We start from the raw sequence: 18,866 nt of genomic DNA, 5'->3' as shown, positions 1-18,866 counted from the left end.
AGCCTCCCAGAGTGCTCGGATTACAGGCGTGAGCTACCATGCCCGGCCTGGCATGTCTTTTTTTAAGAAGCAATATTTTAAAAATCTTAGCTATGAAGCATATGAATTAAGAAAGAATTGGCTGGGCACAGTGGCGCACTCCTACAGTCCTAGCACTCTGGGAAGCTAAGGTGGGAGGATTGCTTGAGGTCGAAGTTTGAGACCAGCCAGAGCAAAGGCGAGACTCCATCTCTACTAAAAATAGCAAGAACTAGCCAAGCGTGGTGGTGCGTGCCTGTAGTCCTAGCTACTCAGGAGACTGAGGCCGGAAGATCGCTTGAACCCAAGAGTTGAGGTTGCAGTGAGCTATGATGATGCCACTGCACTCCATCTGGGGCAACAGAGCAAGACTCAGTCTCAAAAAAAAAAAAATAGATAGTATGCATATATCTATGCATGTATGTATCTATGATAAAAAAATATTTAAAGTACATTATGAGTGACCTATAACTATCACAGGAGAAAATTTGGCAAATGTAAACAGTACCAAAGTCACCAGCCGAATGAGCCTCAGAATAAGAGTCGTGAAAATCAATCTAAAAAAGAAAGAGAAGCATCCGGTGTGCATCACAAATTGTAGCCCAAACTCTTACCCCCACAATCAAGCGAGTATCGGGGAGATGACAGCCTAACCCAATGAATTGCTGAGGATGCATAATAGATGCACTCAATTTTCACACTAACATTATTAATAGTTAAATAATTATATTGGCAGCTGAGCTGTATATGCAATGTCTGGTAATGAAGCTATTGCAAGGGAGTTATGCCTTACAGGGTACGTCTAAAAACCAGAGTCCAAGTTCAAACTTCTAAAAGAATGAAATTAATATCAACTAATGCCTAGAGGGGCCTTCCAGAAGCTAAGTCACCAGGTAAAGATGACAATTTTCAGTATGATATATGATATTTTCATATCAAAAATGAAAAAGAAAAAACCAAAAAACTGGAACTATTACTTCTAAATAGAACTATGTGGCCAATATTCTCATTAAGACACACAGCTTGAATGAAATGTAAAATTTCTCAAATATTTTTTTGTGACCAGAACAGAACATCACATCTCTCACTGTTTTCAGTGCACATTTGTCACTCTGCTCTTGTGGATGAATCTACCCAGGTGGCGAGAAGAATAAAAGGAACAAATTAGAAAAGATGGGACTCTAACCAAACCCTGCTTTGGGCAAGAAGTCTTGTTTGCATATGACATCCGAATAACCTAACGTTTTCCTTTCCTTTAAAAGGGTCAGTTTTTGATCTTATGATTGACAGTATCACTCCCGCAAAGTCATTAACCATAGAGAGATGTACTCACAGCTCCCATTGTCCTAAGGAACCCTTGCTCAATGCCCAGGCTGTGCCAGCTGATATCTGCCACCATGTGAGAGGTAATTCCAAACAAGAAAGCTACCAGTTTCTCTGTGTCCTGCCAAATAAGCAAATTAGAGTCACATGTGTCTGGGTGATTTTATAACAACAATCCTATTAAAAGTTAATAAACATGAATTCATTTCCATTATCGAGACTTAACAAAAAGAGGCAGATACACTGTAGTTTCTAGTGATTAAAAATCATATAAGAAGTTTTTGAAATGTTTTGTAGAGCCTTGGAAGTGCTTTCAAATTAATTACTATTACAGCAAAATGACCCAATGACATACTCCAAACTTTTTTTTTTTAATAGCTTATTCAAGTATTAACCAGTCATCTGCTATGTCACAAGTACTGTGCTTGGCATCGAAGGTAGAATGGTGAACAGCCCTTACAGGGTCTGGGGGGAGGGTGCAAAAGCAGTACTTGGCAGGTTTGGAGCTGAATTTTCTTAGGATCAGAGGGTTGTGCCTACCTTCTCCCAGGGAAGAGGATAGTTCTCTCGGATGTAATGAATGCTTGCATTAAGAAACGGAGTCCAGTGAGTGCTCTCAGACACATCATGGAATTTTCCTGACAAAAGAAAAGCAAGGCTCTGGATTCTTTCTTAAAAGTTGGAGCATCTCAATCAAACTTTCCACCACCCCCCACCGTGTTGGCATGTTCCTTCTCCTCTTTCCCTCTAAGCCCCTTAGTTTCTTCTGCTGACATTCAAAGGAAGCCTCCTAAACAGAAGAGTCAGCTGAAATTCTGGAACAGGCATAGCACTGTCTGCTGGATGAGTAGAGCCCTACATTAATAGGAAAGGAGCCTAAGTTGGCTCACGGCATCTTGTATCACCTGGTTAGAACAGAAGCTAGAAGTATTTCCATTTCTGTGCCTTATAAAGCTAAGGAGACAAGTTGTTTGTCTGTTTGGGTTTTAAAAAATATCCTCTTTGTCCATTACTTTCAAGCTCTCTAGGAGTACAAAAAAACAAAAAGCATAAACTCCAAAGACTTTCAAGCATCTGAGTCTATAATAATTGTTTTAAAATGGCACAGGCCCTCGTGAATATTTTACAAAAGCATCATTTGAGTGGGCCAGTGTGTGCCCCGTGTAGCTCTTTCTTCCCACAGGAGGGGTAGGAGAGACAGGAACTGGCATCTGTTCTAAATCTCTAAGTGCCACAAATTCTTCATGGGGTTCCAAGTGTTACGGGGGCAACTGAGAGCAAAACTCCAGAGTTCAGATCCCTCAGTTCCAAATTTTTATGCTGTTGCTAAAGTTGTGTAAGCAGTTTTAAATCATTGTTTTTCTGAAAATGATTTTTATAGAAGTTGGAACTAAGAAATTTGATTTGCTCCAACAGTTTTCCTAGAGATAAAACTTTAAATAATTCCTGTTCTCCAAAATCCAGTTAAAAATACAGAATTAAGTATAGCAGTAGTTCTTTTGATCAACCTCCACTTAACCAAACTGCCAAATGAACCAAAGCTCTCTGGTCCCTCTGTAAGTCATACAAACTAGAAGCTAAAGTCACCCCAGAGCACACCAGATGCTGACAGGTAGCAAGCCACTGTCCAGAGGGTTGGGCTCATCTGTCTGCACCATCATACCGTAGCTCACCGAGGGTCAATCAGATCTGTTCCTAATCCCGGTTAACCCAGGTGTCCTCGTTGTTGTAATTATGAAAGTTAATTCAATATTAGGTGAGCAGATGAAATATGGATATATAAACAAAGAGTTTTTTGTTTGGCAACTAAGTATCTAAAGTAAGTACTTCCCAAAGATGCAATAAAAGCGAGTCACCAGAGAAGAAAAAGAAAACTATTGTTGGATTAGGTATGTATGAAACAAGGTAAGATTTAGAAAAATTCATAAAAAATCTAGGAGAAATCTGTATTTGGAGCTGACATATAATGATTCCTTGCAATCATTATATATCTTATAATTCTTTCTAATTGACCTTTTGATTTATCAGTCATACATGGGTCTTTATATCACATAAGAGATTACTGCTTTATAAAATATATAAAATGTTAGATAGCTTGAATTCCTTTTCCACTCTTCTCGGAACCTTTATTTATTTTGTGTTTTGTCTGTCTCTAAAAATGGCAAATATTAAGCAATATTTCTCAAATTTAATGGATGAAAAATCCTTCTTTTTTTTTGTATAAGACATAAAGGGACTGTTAAAATATCAAAGAACAGTAAAGGTCCCATGAATATGGTTTGGGAAATGCTAAATTAGAAATTATAGGTTAGAAAGAAGGAGAGGCCGGGCACGGTGGCTCACGCCTGTAATCCTAGCTCTCTGGGAGGCTGAGGCGAGAGGATCGCTTGAGGTCAGGAGTTCAAGACCAGCCTGAGCAAGAGCGAGACCCCGTCTCTACTAAAAATAGAAACAAATTATCTGGACAACTAAAAATATATATAGAAAAAATTAGCCAGGCATGGTGGCGCATGCCTGTAGTCCCAACTACTTGGGAGGCTGAGGCAGTAGGATCGCTTGAGCCCAGGAGTTTGAGGTTGCTGTGAGCTAGGCTGATGCCACAGCACTCTAGCCCAGGCAACAGAGTAAGACTCTGTCTCAAAAAAAAAAAAAGAAAAGAAAAGAAAAGAAAAAAAAAGAAAAAAAAAAGAAAGAAGGAGAACTACAACATGCAGCCAAAATAATAGGATTGAGAAATGACAGTTAACAGACTAAGAGGGAAACAGAAAAAAACTACTTATAAATATGAGAAATACAAAAGCTTAGCTGTCTGGGATTCTAACCACAGGAGCAGGTAGCCCTAAACATTTCACTGACCCTAAAGGCATCACTGTATTAAAGGACTGATTAATTGGCAGATGACCTGAGAGCCCAGAAATGGTTTATACAACCACTCAGAGTGCTGGATGGCTTCCGTTTGTCCCCCTAGATCCACTCTCCATCCCTATCCACCCTGCAGAGCGATTCTGAGGTCCCCTGATTCACCTGGCTTCTTTGCCTTCTGGCGTAGGCTGGGTTGGGTTTGGCCAATGGAGAGAACTGACAGGAGGTCAGAGAAAGGTGAGACAGAGAGGTTGGGGGCATTTATTTTCCCAGCTCTCCTTCTGTGGGGTGGCGATGGCTGGTTGTGTCCCTCAGCTGAAGGCCCAGCTCCCCTCAAGTGTCCCTCCTCGTGCAGCTCTCTGTCTGTAGTTCCAGTAATCACTCCTTCCCCTGTACTATCCCTCACAATTCCTGACCTTCTTCTTACACCTTTGAAAACAGTGGCTTTATTAAAGTCCCCTCCAACTACTCAGTTTGAGTGTGACTTCTGTGTCCTGCTGGGGCCATGACTGATAGAACCCAGGAGCCCAATTTATGAATAGCACTACCTTAGATATGCATGACATTTGACAATACACTACACACTATTGCCAACAACAATCCAGTGAAGAAGCAGGTAAATACTAAGTCACTGACCAAGAATAATGGAAAATATATTGTGCTATTAGATGTATATACATCTTTAAGTCATACCGATTCCTATTAACCAAGTAAAAGTGATATTGTTTGGTCTGCAAACCTTCATCTTACCTCCTTTGCAGATGCTAGGGTAAAAACAATCAGGAAACACGGCTCCAGCCTGATATGCATCCTGGTGTTCTAGTAACAGCTGGGGAACAGGAAAACACAAAGATTAGGGGGAAAGAGTCAACAGCCTGGGAAATGCAGCCTCCTCCCTCAATTTCCAGTGATGAGATGCTAAAACTATGGGGGATATGGATGGAATGAAGGAAAAAAGAAGGCAGGCATAAGTAAATAAATGATTAAAATCCATGCATAATCCAAGACAACACACTACAACATACAACTTTAGGTTCTTCCCTACCTAACACAATTGGTAATTAAGAAGTAGCAAAAATCACCTATTTCAACTTTATCTCCTTTCATTTTCTTTCACCTAGTAGAGTAGGATTTCCCTAAGTCTATTTCACTGACCTAGAGCTGGTTTTTTTGATAAGATTTTCAATGTTCCATAGTAAAATGAGAAAAATACATATATGAGAGAGGGTCTTCAAAAATTTCATGGAAAAATGCATATTATGAAAAAACTATGCATGGCTTTCAAATTTTTGGAACCAGAATAAACACATAGTAACTTGTTACAACATATTGGAACAGGATCTAGTTTGAGGCACTAAGAAGGATAAGACATTAGTTTGAAAAGAGCCCCTAACACAGCAACTCAAATTCAGCTAAAATTAAAACAAGGATAAATATCAGATTTATGGTGAAGCTTGAGTGGAAGAATGGTGAAATCGTTAATGTTTTAGAAAAGTTTATGGGGACAATGCCCAAAAAAATCAGCAGTTTACAAATGGTTAGCTCATTGTAAGGAGGGCCAAAATGATGCTGAAAATGAAGCCTGCAGCAACAGATCATCCACATCAATTTGCAAGGAAAAAATTCATCTTGTCCATGCCCTAATTGAAAAGGGCTGACAGTCAACAGCATAAACAATAGCCAACACGACAGACATATCAATTGGTTCAGCTTACACAATTCTCACTGAAAAATTAAAGTTGAGCAAACTTTCCACTCAATGGGTGCCAAACTTGCACCCACATTGGCTGCAGACAAAAGCAGAGCTTTCAATGGAAATTTTAAATAAATGGAATCAAAATCCTGAAGCATTTCTTCAAAGAACTGTAACAAGAGATGGAACATGGCTCTACCGGTATGATCCTGAAGACAAAATACAATCAAAGCAATGGTACCAAGAAGGGGAAGTGGTCCAATCAAAGCAAAAGTAGACCAGTCAAGAGCAAAGGTCATGACAACATTTTAGAATGCTTAAGGAATTTTGCTTGTTGACTTTCTGGAGGGCCTAAGAACGATAGCATCTGTTTATTATAAGAGTGTTTTGGGAAACTTATGAGTCCTTTGAAGTCTCCTCGTGTGTGTGTGTGTGTGTGTGTGTGTGTGGTGCGTGTGAGAGAGAGAGAGAGAGAGAGACATATATATACTTACATGTATTTAACAGTTTGTATACCTGTGCTTTAGTGTAAGATTACATCCTTTGTGCTTTTGGAGAGTTAAAAAAAATATCCTTGAGCTTCAAGTAAAAAAAAAATTAATAAAAAATATTTTAAAATTTAAAAATATTCTTTCCCATTTAAAATAATGTGAAAGTAGATGATAGGGGCTTTCTTTTAAATGTTCTTCCTTGGTTAACTAGCTCAGTCCATTCTAGTGTGCCTAGATGCATGCTAGAGACTACAAGACAAAGAGTACATTTCCCAGGCTGTCTAAAGCTCAGAGTCTGATGTGGCCCAGCCTCCATCATGGTGCACACCTGCTTCTTTGGCTAACATGGAAGCATTTGGTGTTTTGCCAGCACAGGAAGCAGAGGTCCCAGTGTTGCAGCTCTAGCTTCCCACATGTCCGTGGGCGTACAGGGCATCCATTTTACTAGTGAGGAGTGTGGCTAGAGTGATGAGGTCCCAGAAGAGTCAAGGTGGTGGCTTCTTATTTTCTAAAATGAATATGAGACAGTTGAATCTGGAGCCAGAAAACGGGGCAGTGGCTGTCTGACAACGGCACAGGTAGCAGCTCCCTGGCAAGGCCAGTTGTGGGAGTCCTTTCTGGACACTTGGCCTAGAGCCTGTTCCTCCAGTTCTTGCGGTTTCTAAGCAGCAAATTCCCAAGTTCTCAATATTAAGCTGTTCCCTGCCTAAGCTAGTCAGATGGGTTTCCACAATCTGCAATGAACTCTAATTGACACATTGGGCAAAGTAAAAGTTTGTCAACACAACTTTTTTCTTTTTCAGTAAGGACTTGCCAATAATGTGGACCATACATGGAGGCAACAAAGAAGTACCTCAGAAACTTAAAACACAAGAAAGATAGTATCACGTGTTTCTTGGTTTTATTTTCCCAACCAGTACCCCACTCCCCTCCTTCTAGAGACAGAATTATCCTCTCCTGAGAAGAGCCCACCCCATGCTGCTCAGGTGGGGCTGACCACAGTGACAAGTGGCCAGTGCATCCAATCCCACCACAGTGTTCGGCTCAGACATGGACATTCGGTCAAAGCTAGTGCAGTCAGCACCTTCCCCAAGACTGCTCAGCAAGAGCTATGGGAAGACACTCTCTTCCCTTTGGGGTTACTAAGCTTCGAGGCTGTGTTCCGGGCTGTCAGCGTCTTCCACGTGGAGAGAGATACAACACCATCGAGACCTCTGGGCCCAGCTCTACTCTGACTATCAGTTACATGAACCAATAAACTCCCCTTTTTCTCAAAAGACAGCTTGAGTTGGACTTTTGTCACTTAAAAATAATAATTAACTTTATTGACTATTTACTTTACCAGCCACTGTTCTAAGCTCTTGATATGTATGAAGACTTGTTGAATCTGCGGTAGTGAGGTAGCTATGTTATTGGACGTGACAAAATGATTCTGAAGTAAATTTTGAAAAATGTGCAAAATAGTCAAGAAACTGATAGGGAAAAAAGAAGAGTACTAAGGAAGGATGTATCCTTCAGACATAAAAATGTATTTTTAAGCTACAGAAACAAAAATAGTATACCAGAACCAAAACGAACAGATCAATGAAACAGAACCAAGAGTACAGAAACAGAACCAAGAGTACAGAAACAGACTTAAGCACACGTGTAACTTAATGTAAGACAAGTGAATAAAGGATGGAGTGATCAGCAAACGGTGCTGTCATAACTCCACAGCAATGAGTGTCCATCTTTGCAATGGGCAAACCCATGTTTTTGAAATTAACATTACCAATAACAGGTCACTGGATCCCAATCAAGCTTTATGCCAAAATAAAGACAAGATGAATTAAAAATCAAATATCAAAAATGGAACCATAAAATTAACAGGACAAAATTTAAGAGAATAATTGTATAACTGTGAAATGGGAATGATTTTTCTAAGCATTACAAGTAGTAACCATAACAGAAACGATTGGTGCATTTAATTACACAAAAATTTAAGAGTTTTGCATGGCAAAAAGCACTAAAAACACATTTAAAAGAAAAATAAATAACCATGAGAATCATTTGATAGATTAAGGGCTAATATCTTTAATAATAAGCCATGCTTACACATCAAGATAAATATCATAATAGAAAAATGAGCAAAAGACACAGGCAATTCACAGAAGAGGTGACAAAAATGGTCAACAAACACTTGAAAATATATTTAACCTCATTAATAATGAGGTTAAAGTTGATAATTAAAATGCCAATTTAACTCAAAACAAAACTGATTTTTCACCTACCAAATTGGCAAAGATGAAAAGAAATAAAAATTAGGCCCTAAAAGCAAAACCATTTCCAAATCTGAAGATACTCAAGAAATTTCAGTGAAATACATAAGCAATTAAGGCTATTTACCCTTACTCTGTCATATATAATATATCTTCTCTATATGTCTGTCATGTTATGTTTTGTTTTGTTTTTCATTTGTTTCTGGGCCAAGAGGATTTGTCAAGCATGGTTAACAAATTACATACAAGGAGACTGAGCATGTAAATAAGTATAATTGAGAATAATGGAGTTGGGTTTCTCAATATTGGAGAAAGGAGTTACAGATAAGGACACATAGAAGGGTAGAATAAATCCTGTAATGTCAGATTAGAATTAGTGGTATTTTCGTGTGAATTTACGGTTTCAGACAGGTAGACGGATGATATAGATAGACAGACAGACTAGCCAACTTGAAGCCAAATCTGGGACAATTTGGTATCAAGATAAATGACAGTAATGTATTATAAGCCAATGAATAAAAAAAGGAATATGTGAATATACACTGATATAAATGGGGAAGAAAGAGCTCTACCTCACAGCAGAATGCCAACTAATAAATGTAGAAGGAATGATGGAATCAGACCGACACCATTTGGCAACCATCATAGTGACAATGATTTCAGGCAAGAATCATCCATGGATGCTAAAACTAGTGGGTAAAAGTTTCATGAAAAATGGGATATTTACATAACCTCAATATATCTCCCCACAAAATATTTGCTTACTAATTAATTGAAAAGTCGAAAATACTTACTGATTAACTTTCCAGCATAAAAATGTGGCAAACACCATCTTAACCAAGAGATAAAAATTAACATCCTTAGGACTTCTGCTCCCAGGGGATGGAGCAGATGTCCTTTTCCCTAATCCTCCTGCTAAGTACAACGAAACGCTCTGAAGGTAAGATGGCTCTGAAAGGTGGAGGTAAGCATGCAGACTGGCTGGGGAATTTGGGACCCAAAGAATGACACTGTAGTGACTTCTCTGGGTTTTCTATTTGCCTCATATATTCTAAACTGGATAATGGAAAAGCTACCAACATGGAAACACCATGGGGTGTACACCAATAAAAAGCCCCAACTGAAGCCTGTTCTCTCTAGCCATGGAAACAGGAAAGGGGCAGCCGGGCAAGAAGAAAACTTTTAACTATAGTCTTTCTGCTCCAGCCAAACACTACAGACAAACAGTGGCCAAGGGTAGATTACTCGGCTGTTAGCTAAAGCCCAGGGAAGAGCCTAGACTTCCACTGTCACCAGGCTATGATGAAGTACTCAATACTCCCACCAGGGCAGTGTCAGAGAAGGTCAAAGAGGGAGCCAGGACTTTCATCCCTGCCGTCCTGCCCCCACCTCTACACTTTGGTGTCAGTGGCATCCACCAGGAGAACGTGGACACCTGATCCCAATTGGCAGTAACGAAACTCCTCCCCCTTTGACTTGGCAATGAGGAGGTGGGGGCACCCACCCCTTCCACTACCAGAGTGTTGTCAGAAGCAGCCATCTAAAACAAGGTTTAAATAAGAGTCATAGTCTCATAACCTAAGATCCAGGTTTCAATCAAAAATCACTCATCACATCAAGAACCAGGAAGATCTCAAAAGTTATGAAAAGTCAATCAACAATACCACCACGGAGATCGCAGAAATGTTACAGTTATCTGATATATATTTTAACACCATCATAAAAATTCTTCAGCAAACAATTAGGAGCCCGCTTGAAACAAACAAACAAAAAAAATAGAAAGTCTCAGCAAACAAATAGAAGATATAAAGGTGAACCAAATGGAAACTTTAGAACTGAAAAATACATTAACTGAAATAAAAATTAACATCACCATAAATGGGATAAATTGTCATTGCATGCCTTCTGGTGTAATGCAATAAGAAGAATGCAGCATCACTTCAATGTTCTATGAGATTCCTGCCCAAAATGTGTAACCTTCAGGGAAATCTAATCATGAGGAACCATCAGATGAAATCAAATTAAGGTGCATTCTACAGAGTTACTGGATTGTGTTTTTCAAAAATATCTAGGTCATTAAAGACAAGGTAGGCCTGAAGAGCTGTTCTGGATTGGAGGAAGCCAAAGAGAACTGACAACTACATGCAACACTTGGATTGAGTCCCGATCTTAGATTGGCCCTAGACCCATACAGGATGTTATTAGGACAAGTAGCAAAACCTGAATGAGGTCTGAGACTTGGGTGATAGAGTTATTTCATTGTTGACTTTCTGGCTATGGTTATTATTGATATTACGGTTATACAGGACAGTGTCCTTGTTTTTAGGAAATACACAATGATGTGTTAAAGGATAACGAATATGACATCAGCAGCTAACTTGCAAAGGGTTCAGGGAAAAAACACTATGTATAAATAGAGCATGAAAATGCAAATAGGATAAGCTTTCAACAATTGGAAAAACTGGGTAAAAACCATACAGAAATTATTTGTCTAATTTTTCCAATTTCTCTATCGGCTTTACATTATTTCAAAATAAAAAATTAAAATAGGGAATTAAACAAATTACCATACATTCTGTATAATAGAAAAATATGTAATTGTTAAAAATTATTCTGAAGATCTATTTACCGACATGGGAAGATATCTCTGATACATTAAATGAAAAAAGGCAAACTACAAACAGGGTGCAGAATGTAATCTTTTTTTTGAAAAGAAAAGTGCAAATAAATATAGAGAAAATGCCTAGAATGACATAAAGCAAAATGTTAATATTGGTTATCTCTGAGAATTTTTTTTCTTTGTAATTTTTTTTTTTTTTAAAAAGATGGAGTCTCACTATCCTGCCCAGCTTTGAACTCCTGGGCTCCTTAAGCAATCCTCCTGCCTCAGCCTACTGAGTAGCTGGGACTACAGGTATGTGCCACCATGCCCAGCTGTTGCAGAGACAGAGTTGTGCTATGTTGCCCAGGCTGGTCTCAAACTCTTTGCCTCAAGTGATCCTCCCACCTCAGCCTCTCAAAGTGCTGGGATTACAGGTGTGAGCCACCACACCCAGCCTAAAATTAAGTTAATAATACAAACTCCAATACCTCTACTAGAAAATCACTCTGCACATACTCAGCAATGATTGTTCATGTGACGAATTAGGAGATTCTTGCTTCTCCTGCTCTTTCCTGACTACTTTCCATCAAGGTCAATGAAGATGACAATCAGACATAAATGCTGTTTTTCCTATAGGGCCTGTTAAATTGGCAAGTAAGGAAGTTGACTCCCATGACTTAAAATGGTTTGTGGATACAATAAATTTCTTTTATCTTACCATCCTGCTTTCCATAATGGATTATCAAGATTTACTGGTAATAATCTGATACAATTCTGATATCATTCATGACAATGCTAACCACTCTTATCAAATGTAGGTATGAAAGAATCATCTTTGTCACAAAATATTATTTAGCCATAGAACTAGAAATAGTACATAGGGTCAGAATGTGTTCATTTGAGGATTGGTAAAGGTGAGTCATCAGATAGTCCTACCAGGATATAATAGAACATACAGTAGGAGGGAAAAATAGAAGGAGCATCTCAATGCATACTTCTTAATAAATAATTCCTTCTCCTCTTACTGATACAATTTGTGTACAACACACAGTGATAAGAAGTGTAAACTAAATGATTTCTCTTAAGTATGACCTCTCTTCATAAAAATAAAAAAGATATACCATTTAAAAAATTCTGTCTCAAATATTTTTTAAAATTATGATTCATATCATTAAAATCTTTAAATTTTAAAATGTGATATATATACATGTATATATATGTAAAGTTCAAGTAACACTTGGAGGGGACATACACTTTTTAACCATAATATATTAGTATTTTATAAAGAAAAATGACTCTTAAAATTACTGTTTAAATATCTGTTATGGACTTTAGTTTGGCATCTACAGAATAAACTTAATACACAAGGAATAAAAGAAAAATCAAGCTTTATACCTCTTTGTAGTTAACATGCCCATCTGGAAGATGGAGAAACTCCAGGGCTCTGTGTCCTGAGAGAAATGAACACATAAATCGATCAAGTTCAAGTATAACTAAAAACAAAACTTACCAGAGGTCATTTTAGGGGAAAATCTATAATTTTGTGGTTGTAACTGTCAAGGAAGCAGGAAATAAAAATTAAATTTGTATTCTCTTGCAATTTTTATTAGACATAATTAGATTTGTACATTATTTATATCGTTATAATACCAATCAAATTTTCATGGTGATGTGAAGTTTTTGCTTAACTAGTTCTATGACCTTGGACAAGTTATTTAACCTTTCTAGGCCTCAGTTCCCTCCTATGGAAAATTGAGTTAAAAAAAATACCCACCTTCTAGATTGGTTGAGAGAATCACAGAAAATAAACACTAAGTGACAAGCACAGCAGTAGAAGGGCAAGAAAAAAAACTGTCATCACCATATTTTGCCTCGGAACTGAGGTAGATAAGTAAGCCTAAGTAGAAAATATGATATGAGTCCTAATCCCTGGGCTGAATCAATGATCTCCAAATGTTTTTTCATCATTGGACCACTTTGAAAGCATAAAATAGTCTCAGAAGGCCACCTAGTCTGCCCAAACCCACCCATATTCAGACACACCCCCTCCCCAGCCTGCACCTCCGGAGAATCAACAGGAAGACCAACATTCCTTGTGAAGAGACACTCAAACGTGATCTCTTATTTCTATTGTGAATCACATTGAATTTTTTAATTCATACAACACAAAAATATTGCCACTACTACATTATAAGCATTGATACTGTAAGAGACAAGTCACAGCCCACACAAATAACCTATATATAGGATTCCAGTGATTTACACTGAATGAGGCCAATTCTAATGAGCTAACTCACATGATACCAACCTTCCACTCAGGCCTTTTATAAGAAATGAAACAGTGAACCAAAATGTTTATAAAATCACTAAGTTATTAGTAAATAAATGGAGTTTTTTTTTATTCTCCTTTTATGTAGGAAATTCTCAGAATCTGTACTGACTCTATTTCAGGAGTTGCCTTCAATTCACATAAACATATATATATATAACTCTGTTTTTGTTTTTTTGTTTTTTTTTTTTTTGGAGACAGGGTCTCACTCTGTGGCCCAGGTAGAGTGCAGTGGCATCATCTTAGCTCACTGCAACCTTAAATTCCTGGGCTCAAGCAATCCTCTTGCCTCAGCTTACCGAGTTGCTGGGACTACAGAACACACAACACCCAGCTAATTTTTCTATTTTTAGTAGAAACGGGGTCTCACTTTTGCTCAGGCTGGTCTTGAACTCCTGAGCTCAAGCAACCCTCCCGCCTTGGCCTCCCAGAGTGCTAGGATTATAGGCGTAAGCCACTACACCTGGCCTATATTACTCTTTAAATATCCATTAAGATCTTTGGCACTTGATGAAGAAAGGCAAACAATGATTTGATTTTAATAAAATTTCATATGTCATCTGTCTTGTAAATTCTTAAACTCTGAGGATTAAAGAATTGAATATTTCCATTTATATTGATTAAAGAATTGAATATTTCCATTTATATTTAGCCCCTCTTCAGTTCACTCTATAGTTCTGGCAATTTCAACTTCACAGAACTTAGAGTTGGAAGACACTTTAGAATTCATTAAGAAGTTCAACTCTCTCGTTTTATAGTAGAGGAATTAAGAGACTGGTAAAGTCCATTGCTCAGGCACACATCTACCTTACAGCACTGCTGGTATTAGAACCTAAGTCTGATTCTCTTTTCCATTATTGTTTTCTGACTCCCTTTTAGCAATAAATGTTGTTGTTTTTAAGTGACAGAATCTCACGCTGTGCCCCAGGGTGGAGTGCAGTGGCATAGTCATAGTTCACTGCAACCTAGAACTCCTGGGCTCAAGCGAGCCTCCTGCCTCAGCTTCCTGAGTAGCTGGGGACGACAGATGGCTAAGCAATAAATGTTTAATGGAAAGAACACTGGACTAGCTGTCAGACACGTAATTCTAGGCCAAGCCGCTAACAAGTTAGCCGTAAAACTATCTAGTATCAGTTTCCTCATCTGTAAAAGAACTAGACTCAGTGACCTCTAGCGTCCTTTCAGATTGAAAAATTTTGTGATCATAGATAGGTTCTTGCTCACCATAGTTCAATATCTAGGTCTATTTTGCACTGATAAATTCTCATATTTTATCTATAGTCTTGTTATTCTTTGTAACTTCTGGAGATGGCATAACTATAAAATATTGTTATTGTTTTTTTTTGTTTTTTTGAGACAGAGTGTCGCTTTGTTGCCCTGGCTAGAGTGAGTGCCATGGCGTCAGCCTAGCTCACAGCAACCTCAAACTTCTGGGCTTAAGCGATCCTACTGCCTCAGCCTCCCGAGTAGCTGGGACTACAGGCATGCACCACCATGCCCAGCTAATTTTTTCTATATATATTTTTAGTTGTCTATATAATTTCTTTCTATTTTTAGTAGAGACGGGGTCTCGCTCTTGCTCAGGCTGGTCTCGAACTCCTGACCTTGAGCGATCCACCCGCCTCGGCCTCCCAGAGTGCTAGGATTACAGGCGTGAGCCACCGCGCCCGGCCTGTTATTGTTTTTATCTAAAGAAAACCCAGAACATCAGATATATCAGAAACTAATCTGAAAACTGCTGTAGAATGTACTGATAGCTAATTAGGTTACATTTTCCACGTGCTAAAAATATTACACATATACTTCACATAAAAACCAAACCTTTGGCCAGGTGAGGTGCCTGTGATTACCCGTGCCTGTAATCCCAGCACTCTGGGTGGCCAAGGTGGGAAGGTCCCTTAAGCTCAAGAGTTCGAGATCAGCCTGAGCCAGAATGAGACCCCCCCCCTCTACTAAAAATAGAAAAAATTAGCTGGGTGTGGTGGTGTGCGCTGGTAGTCCCAGCTACTCGGGAGGCTGAGGCAGGAGGATTGCTTGAGCCCAGGAGTTGGAGGTTGCTGTGAGCTATGATGACACCACTGCACTCTACCTGGGGCGACAGAGTGAGACTCTTTCTCAAAAAAAAAGAACCAAACCTTTTTGCTAAGAGAGTAGATAACATGTTCTCACCACACATGTAACTATGTGAGGTGATAAATATATGAATTATACATTTATATAATTTGTATATCAAAATATCACATTGTACACCTTAAATTTATACAATTTCTATTTGTCAATTATACCTCCATATAGCTGAAATAAGTAAATTAAGAAACAATTCTTTGTGCTACCATCTACCTATATCCAGATAACTCTGCCTTTGCCCTTGAAGTCAGTGGCACCGGCTTGCTGTAGCCCTCTCCTCCCCAACTCCTGCCATCTTCCCAGGCACCTCTAATGCCAATGACCATCCAAACTTCCTTGTTTCTTTGACATTGCAGAAACCAAGCACCTTTAAAGCCAGTTTGACTCAGGGGATCCACTCCCATAGCCACACATGGTTCTTTACACATACTTGGAAATGCCTGCCTTTGGAAATGTAAAATAACAAAAATAAATTCCTCACTCCTACCATATTCCACCCGTCCTTCTCCTCTCCCATTCCATTACTATCAGTTCTTCTGCTTCAATGCAACCTCTAGTTTGAGCTCCTCACTATTTCCCAGAGAAACACCCAGGAACCCTGTGACCCAGGGGCAGCGGCTCTCTTGCTTACTTGCCCTGCACTGAACCGGGCCTGCACAACTGCAATCATGGCCTTCTCTTCCCCACAGTGAGGCCGCTTACTGCAGCGGGGGGGATTGCATCAATACGTAGCACAGATTTTCAACCTCTTCCTTAATGTCTTCTGACAGATTTATTGTCCTCCCAATAACATGGCAAGGCACCAGCACTCACCTATTTCAATGTGTGTTGAAATGCCACATGCTGAACCTCTAGGACAGAGAGAGCCCAGCAGGACGAGCAGGCCAGACCACAACCTGAAAGCAGACATGCTCTCGTTCCTCACCGGCTCCTCGGGGCGCACGGGAATTCTCAGAGCTGTGCCAGTGCTGGGACTCCGAAATCCAGGCGCAGATCCACTGCTTCTCTCTAAGCAGGTCGATGACCTGGAAAACCAAGCCTCATTTCAAAATAATATTGTTTTCCAATGAAGTCAACTGTTCAACTACTGTTTAGCTTCACCAGAACAGCAAACAAACTCTGTCCTCCTGGAGAGGAGAGGGCGTGATACACTGAAATCTAAAAGCCTCTAGGTGGACGCGTTGCATCTTCTGACCGAGGTTTTTCTCTGGATTTTACTTTTACATGAAATTTGTATGGAGATATAAGCAAAGTTGTCTCCAGATATATTTTGCTTTCTAAAAAAAGGCTCACCGGTGCATATTGCTAGTCAATATATTGGACTGCCTCACCTTACACGGGTGGTCTCTCATGCATCCTTTCCACACATTTCTCCGCCTGCCCTGCTTCCGCAGCCTCCAAAGCCACAAGTGCTGGGAAAGCTTTTATGGTGATCAGCTGGAACTGGCTTCTCTTTCAGTATTTGGCAACAGATACTGACACTTGTATGGGATTACACAAGAGCAACCACTCCTGGTCTATCACTGGCTGTTCTGAAAGGGCTTATCCAGAGCCTGTGGCAAAGTCAGATTCTAGCAGCCCAAGCGAAGATGCTGATTCCATCTTGGGAGGTGGAGGGAAGGGCAAGATTTATGGGGAAGAAACAAGGGTTTGGAAAATGCTAGGTTCAGAACATACCACTCATGAAGTAGCCAATCCATTGCACTTAACCTTGAAAAAAATTAAGCTCTTTATGAAAATGATGGTAATCTTAAAGCACAAATTATGCATGTTATACATTAAAAGCAAGAGAGAAGCTCCTAAAAGAGTGGGAGGAAATGGTGATCATTCTCAGGTTAGCCAAATGGAAGGGTGAATAGAAAGGGGGGGGGGGTCTTTCTCCACTTGCGGAGACTGACCTGTCCCTCTCCCTGCGATGCATTTTCACCTGGGGTAGCTTCCGTCTTTACTTTCACTTTGTGAAACCTCCTTTACAAATCGATGAAGGGGTGCAAGGCGAGAACTGTGGGAAGGGCCTAGCTAAAAATAAGGCACAGGCCTAACTAATAATGATAGTGATTAGCCACTCTCCCCCTATTTGTATCTCTATAATTGCCACCCTGGAGCCACACAGCTGGTGGTCATAAAGATTCTCAGCTTTCCTCATAAATGACATCACCTTTTTGAAGTTTCTGAGTTATTTCCAAGGTCCTGCCTTCCCAAACTGGCTGACCCACCCAGACCAGCCACCCAGACCGAGGAACGAACTTAACTGGTCACGTGACCCCCACCCAAGAGCCCGGTCAGCAAAGACAATTTCTACAACCCTGTGGTTTCGCCCCAGACCCAGCCAATTAGCAGATGCAATTGCCTATGCCAAACTGTCTTTTATATTGTCTCCCAAATTCTCGAGGAGGTGGATTTGAGAAATTTCTCCCATCTCCCCGCTTAGCAATATGTGGAATAAACTTTTTCTCTGCTGTAAAGGAAAAAAAAAAAAAAAAAAAGACAAGAAAGTGGGATGATTGCAAACAGTGTGTGCCAAGTGTTTTCTCTGTAACCTTAACTCAGCCACCTGCAAAGCACCAAGGAAATGAATCCTGCTGCGCTCCCCAACCCCGAAGGCATTAGGCCCAGCTGCTTCTGATTACTTTTAGGCGAGAGGCCACACACTGATGTGTTTTGTTTGGCAAACAGGGTCTTGTATAAACTCAGGCCAATTTTTTTTTAATGAGAAAATTCATATAGAAATCTAGATTTCTGGCTCCTTAAAAACAAACAAAATAATTGGCTACAGAAACTGACAACCCCATGTGATATGACAATCTCCTGGAGCTGAGGAGCCAGCTGCCCCACTTTGCTGCCCTCCTAGACGGCCTCCTGTCCCCACCATCCACACAATGTGTGCAGGTCTCCATACCCCTTCTGGCCACCAAAGGCCTTTCAGTTTGCCTCCCTCTCACTCTGGGCCTTCTAAAGCTTGTGGGTGAGGAGGTGGCAATTATAAATTGGGGCTTTGGTAAACTCAGAGCATTCCAGGAGTAGTCAATCAAGGGAAACAGTTTAAGAGAGTTGCAAAGGGTCGCTAGGGGGAAAAATAATGCTGCCTGGAGACAACATCTAACCTGATATAATAAAGCAAACCCATCCAAAAGGCACCAGAGAAAGAAATGGGTTCAGTTAC

General features: G+C 39.8%; 1 protein-coding gene across 3 annotated transcripts in view; it reads right to left on the bottom strand.

Moving 5' to 3' along the window:
• The window catches only part of GPLD1 (glycosylphosphatidylinositol specific phospholipase D1), a 48,608-nt gene extending 31,491 nt beyond the window's left edge, over positions 1 to 17,117 (bottom strand). For 2 of the 3 annotated variants that reach the window (XR_011236044.1, XM_069493033.1), the window contains exons 1-7: positions 17,035 to 17,116; positions 16,517 to 16,728; positions 12,643 to 12,698; positions 4,954 to 5,032; positions 1,882 to 1,979; positions 1,352 to 1,462; positions 527 to 575 (exon numbers count right to left, since the gene is read on the bottom strand). Coding sequence is in view for 2 of the 3 variants with exons in the window: in XM_069493033.1 (XP_069349134.1) it covers positions 527 to 575; positions 1,352 to 1,462; positions 1,882 to 1,979; positions 4,954 to 5,032; positions 12,643 to 12,698; positions 16,517 to 16,613 (490 nt within the window). In the remaining variant the exon portion in view is untranslated. Of the gene's footprint in view, positions 1 to 526; positions 576 to 1,351; positions 1,463 to 1,881; positions 1,980 to 4,953; positions 5,033 to 12,642; positions 12,699 to 16,516; positions 16,729 to 17,034 lie in introns of all 3 variants that reach the window. The other variant, XM_069493034.1, reaches the window with a different exon arrangement.
• Positions 17,118 to 18,866: the final 1,749 nt, after the last annotated feature.

This window comes from Eulemur rufifrons, chromosome 18, assembly GCF_041146395.1.
Source record: "Eulemur rufifrons isolate Redbay chromosome 18, OSU_ERuf_1, whole genome shotgun sequence".
In the NCBI taxonomy this organism is placed as follows: Eukaryota; Metazoa; Chordata; class Mammalia; order Primates; family Lemuridae; genus Eulemur; species Eulemur rufifrons.
Note: the sequence above shows the minus strand (reverse complement) of the source record. Positions and strands in the feature narration are given on the sequence as shown.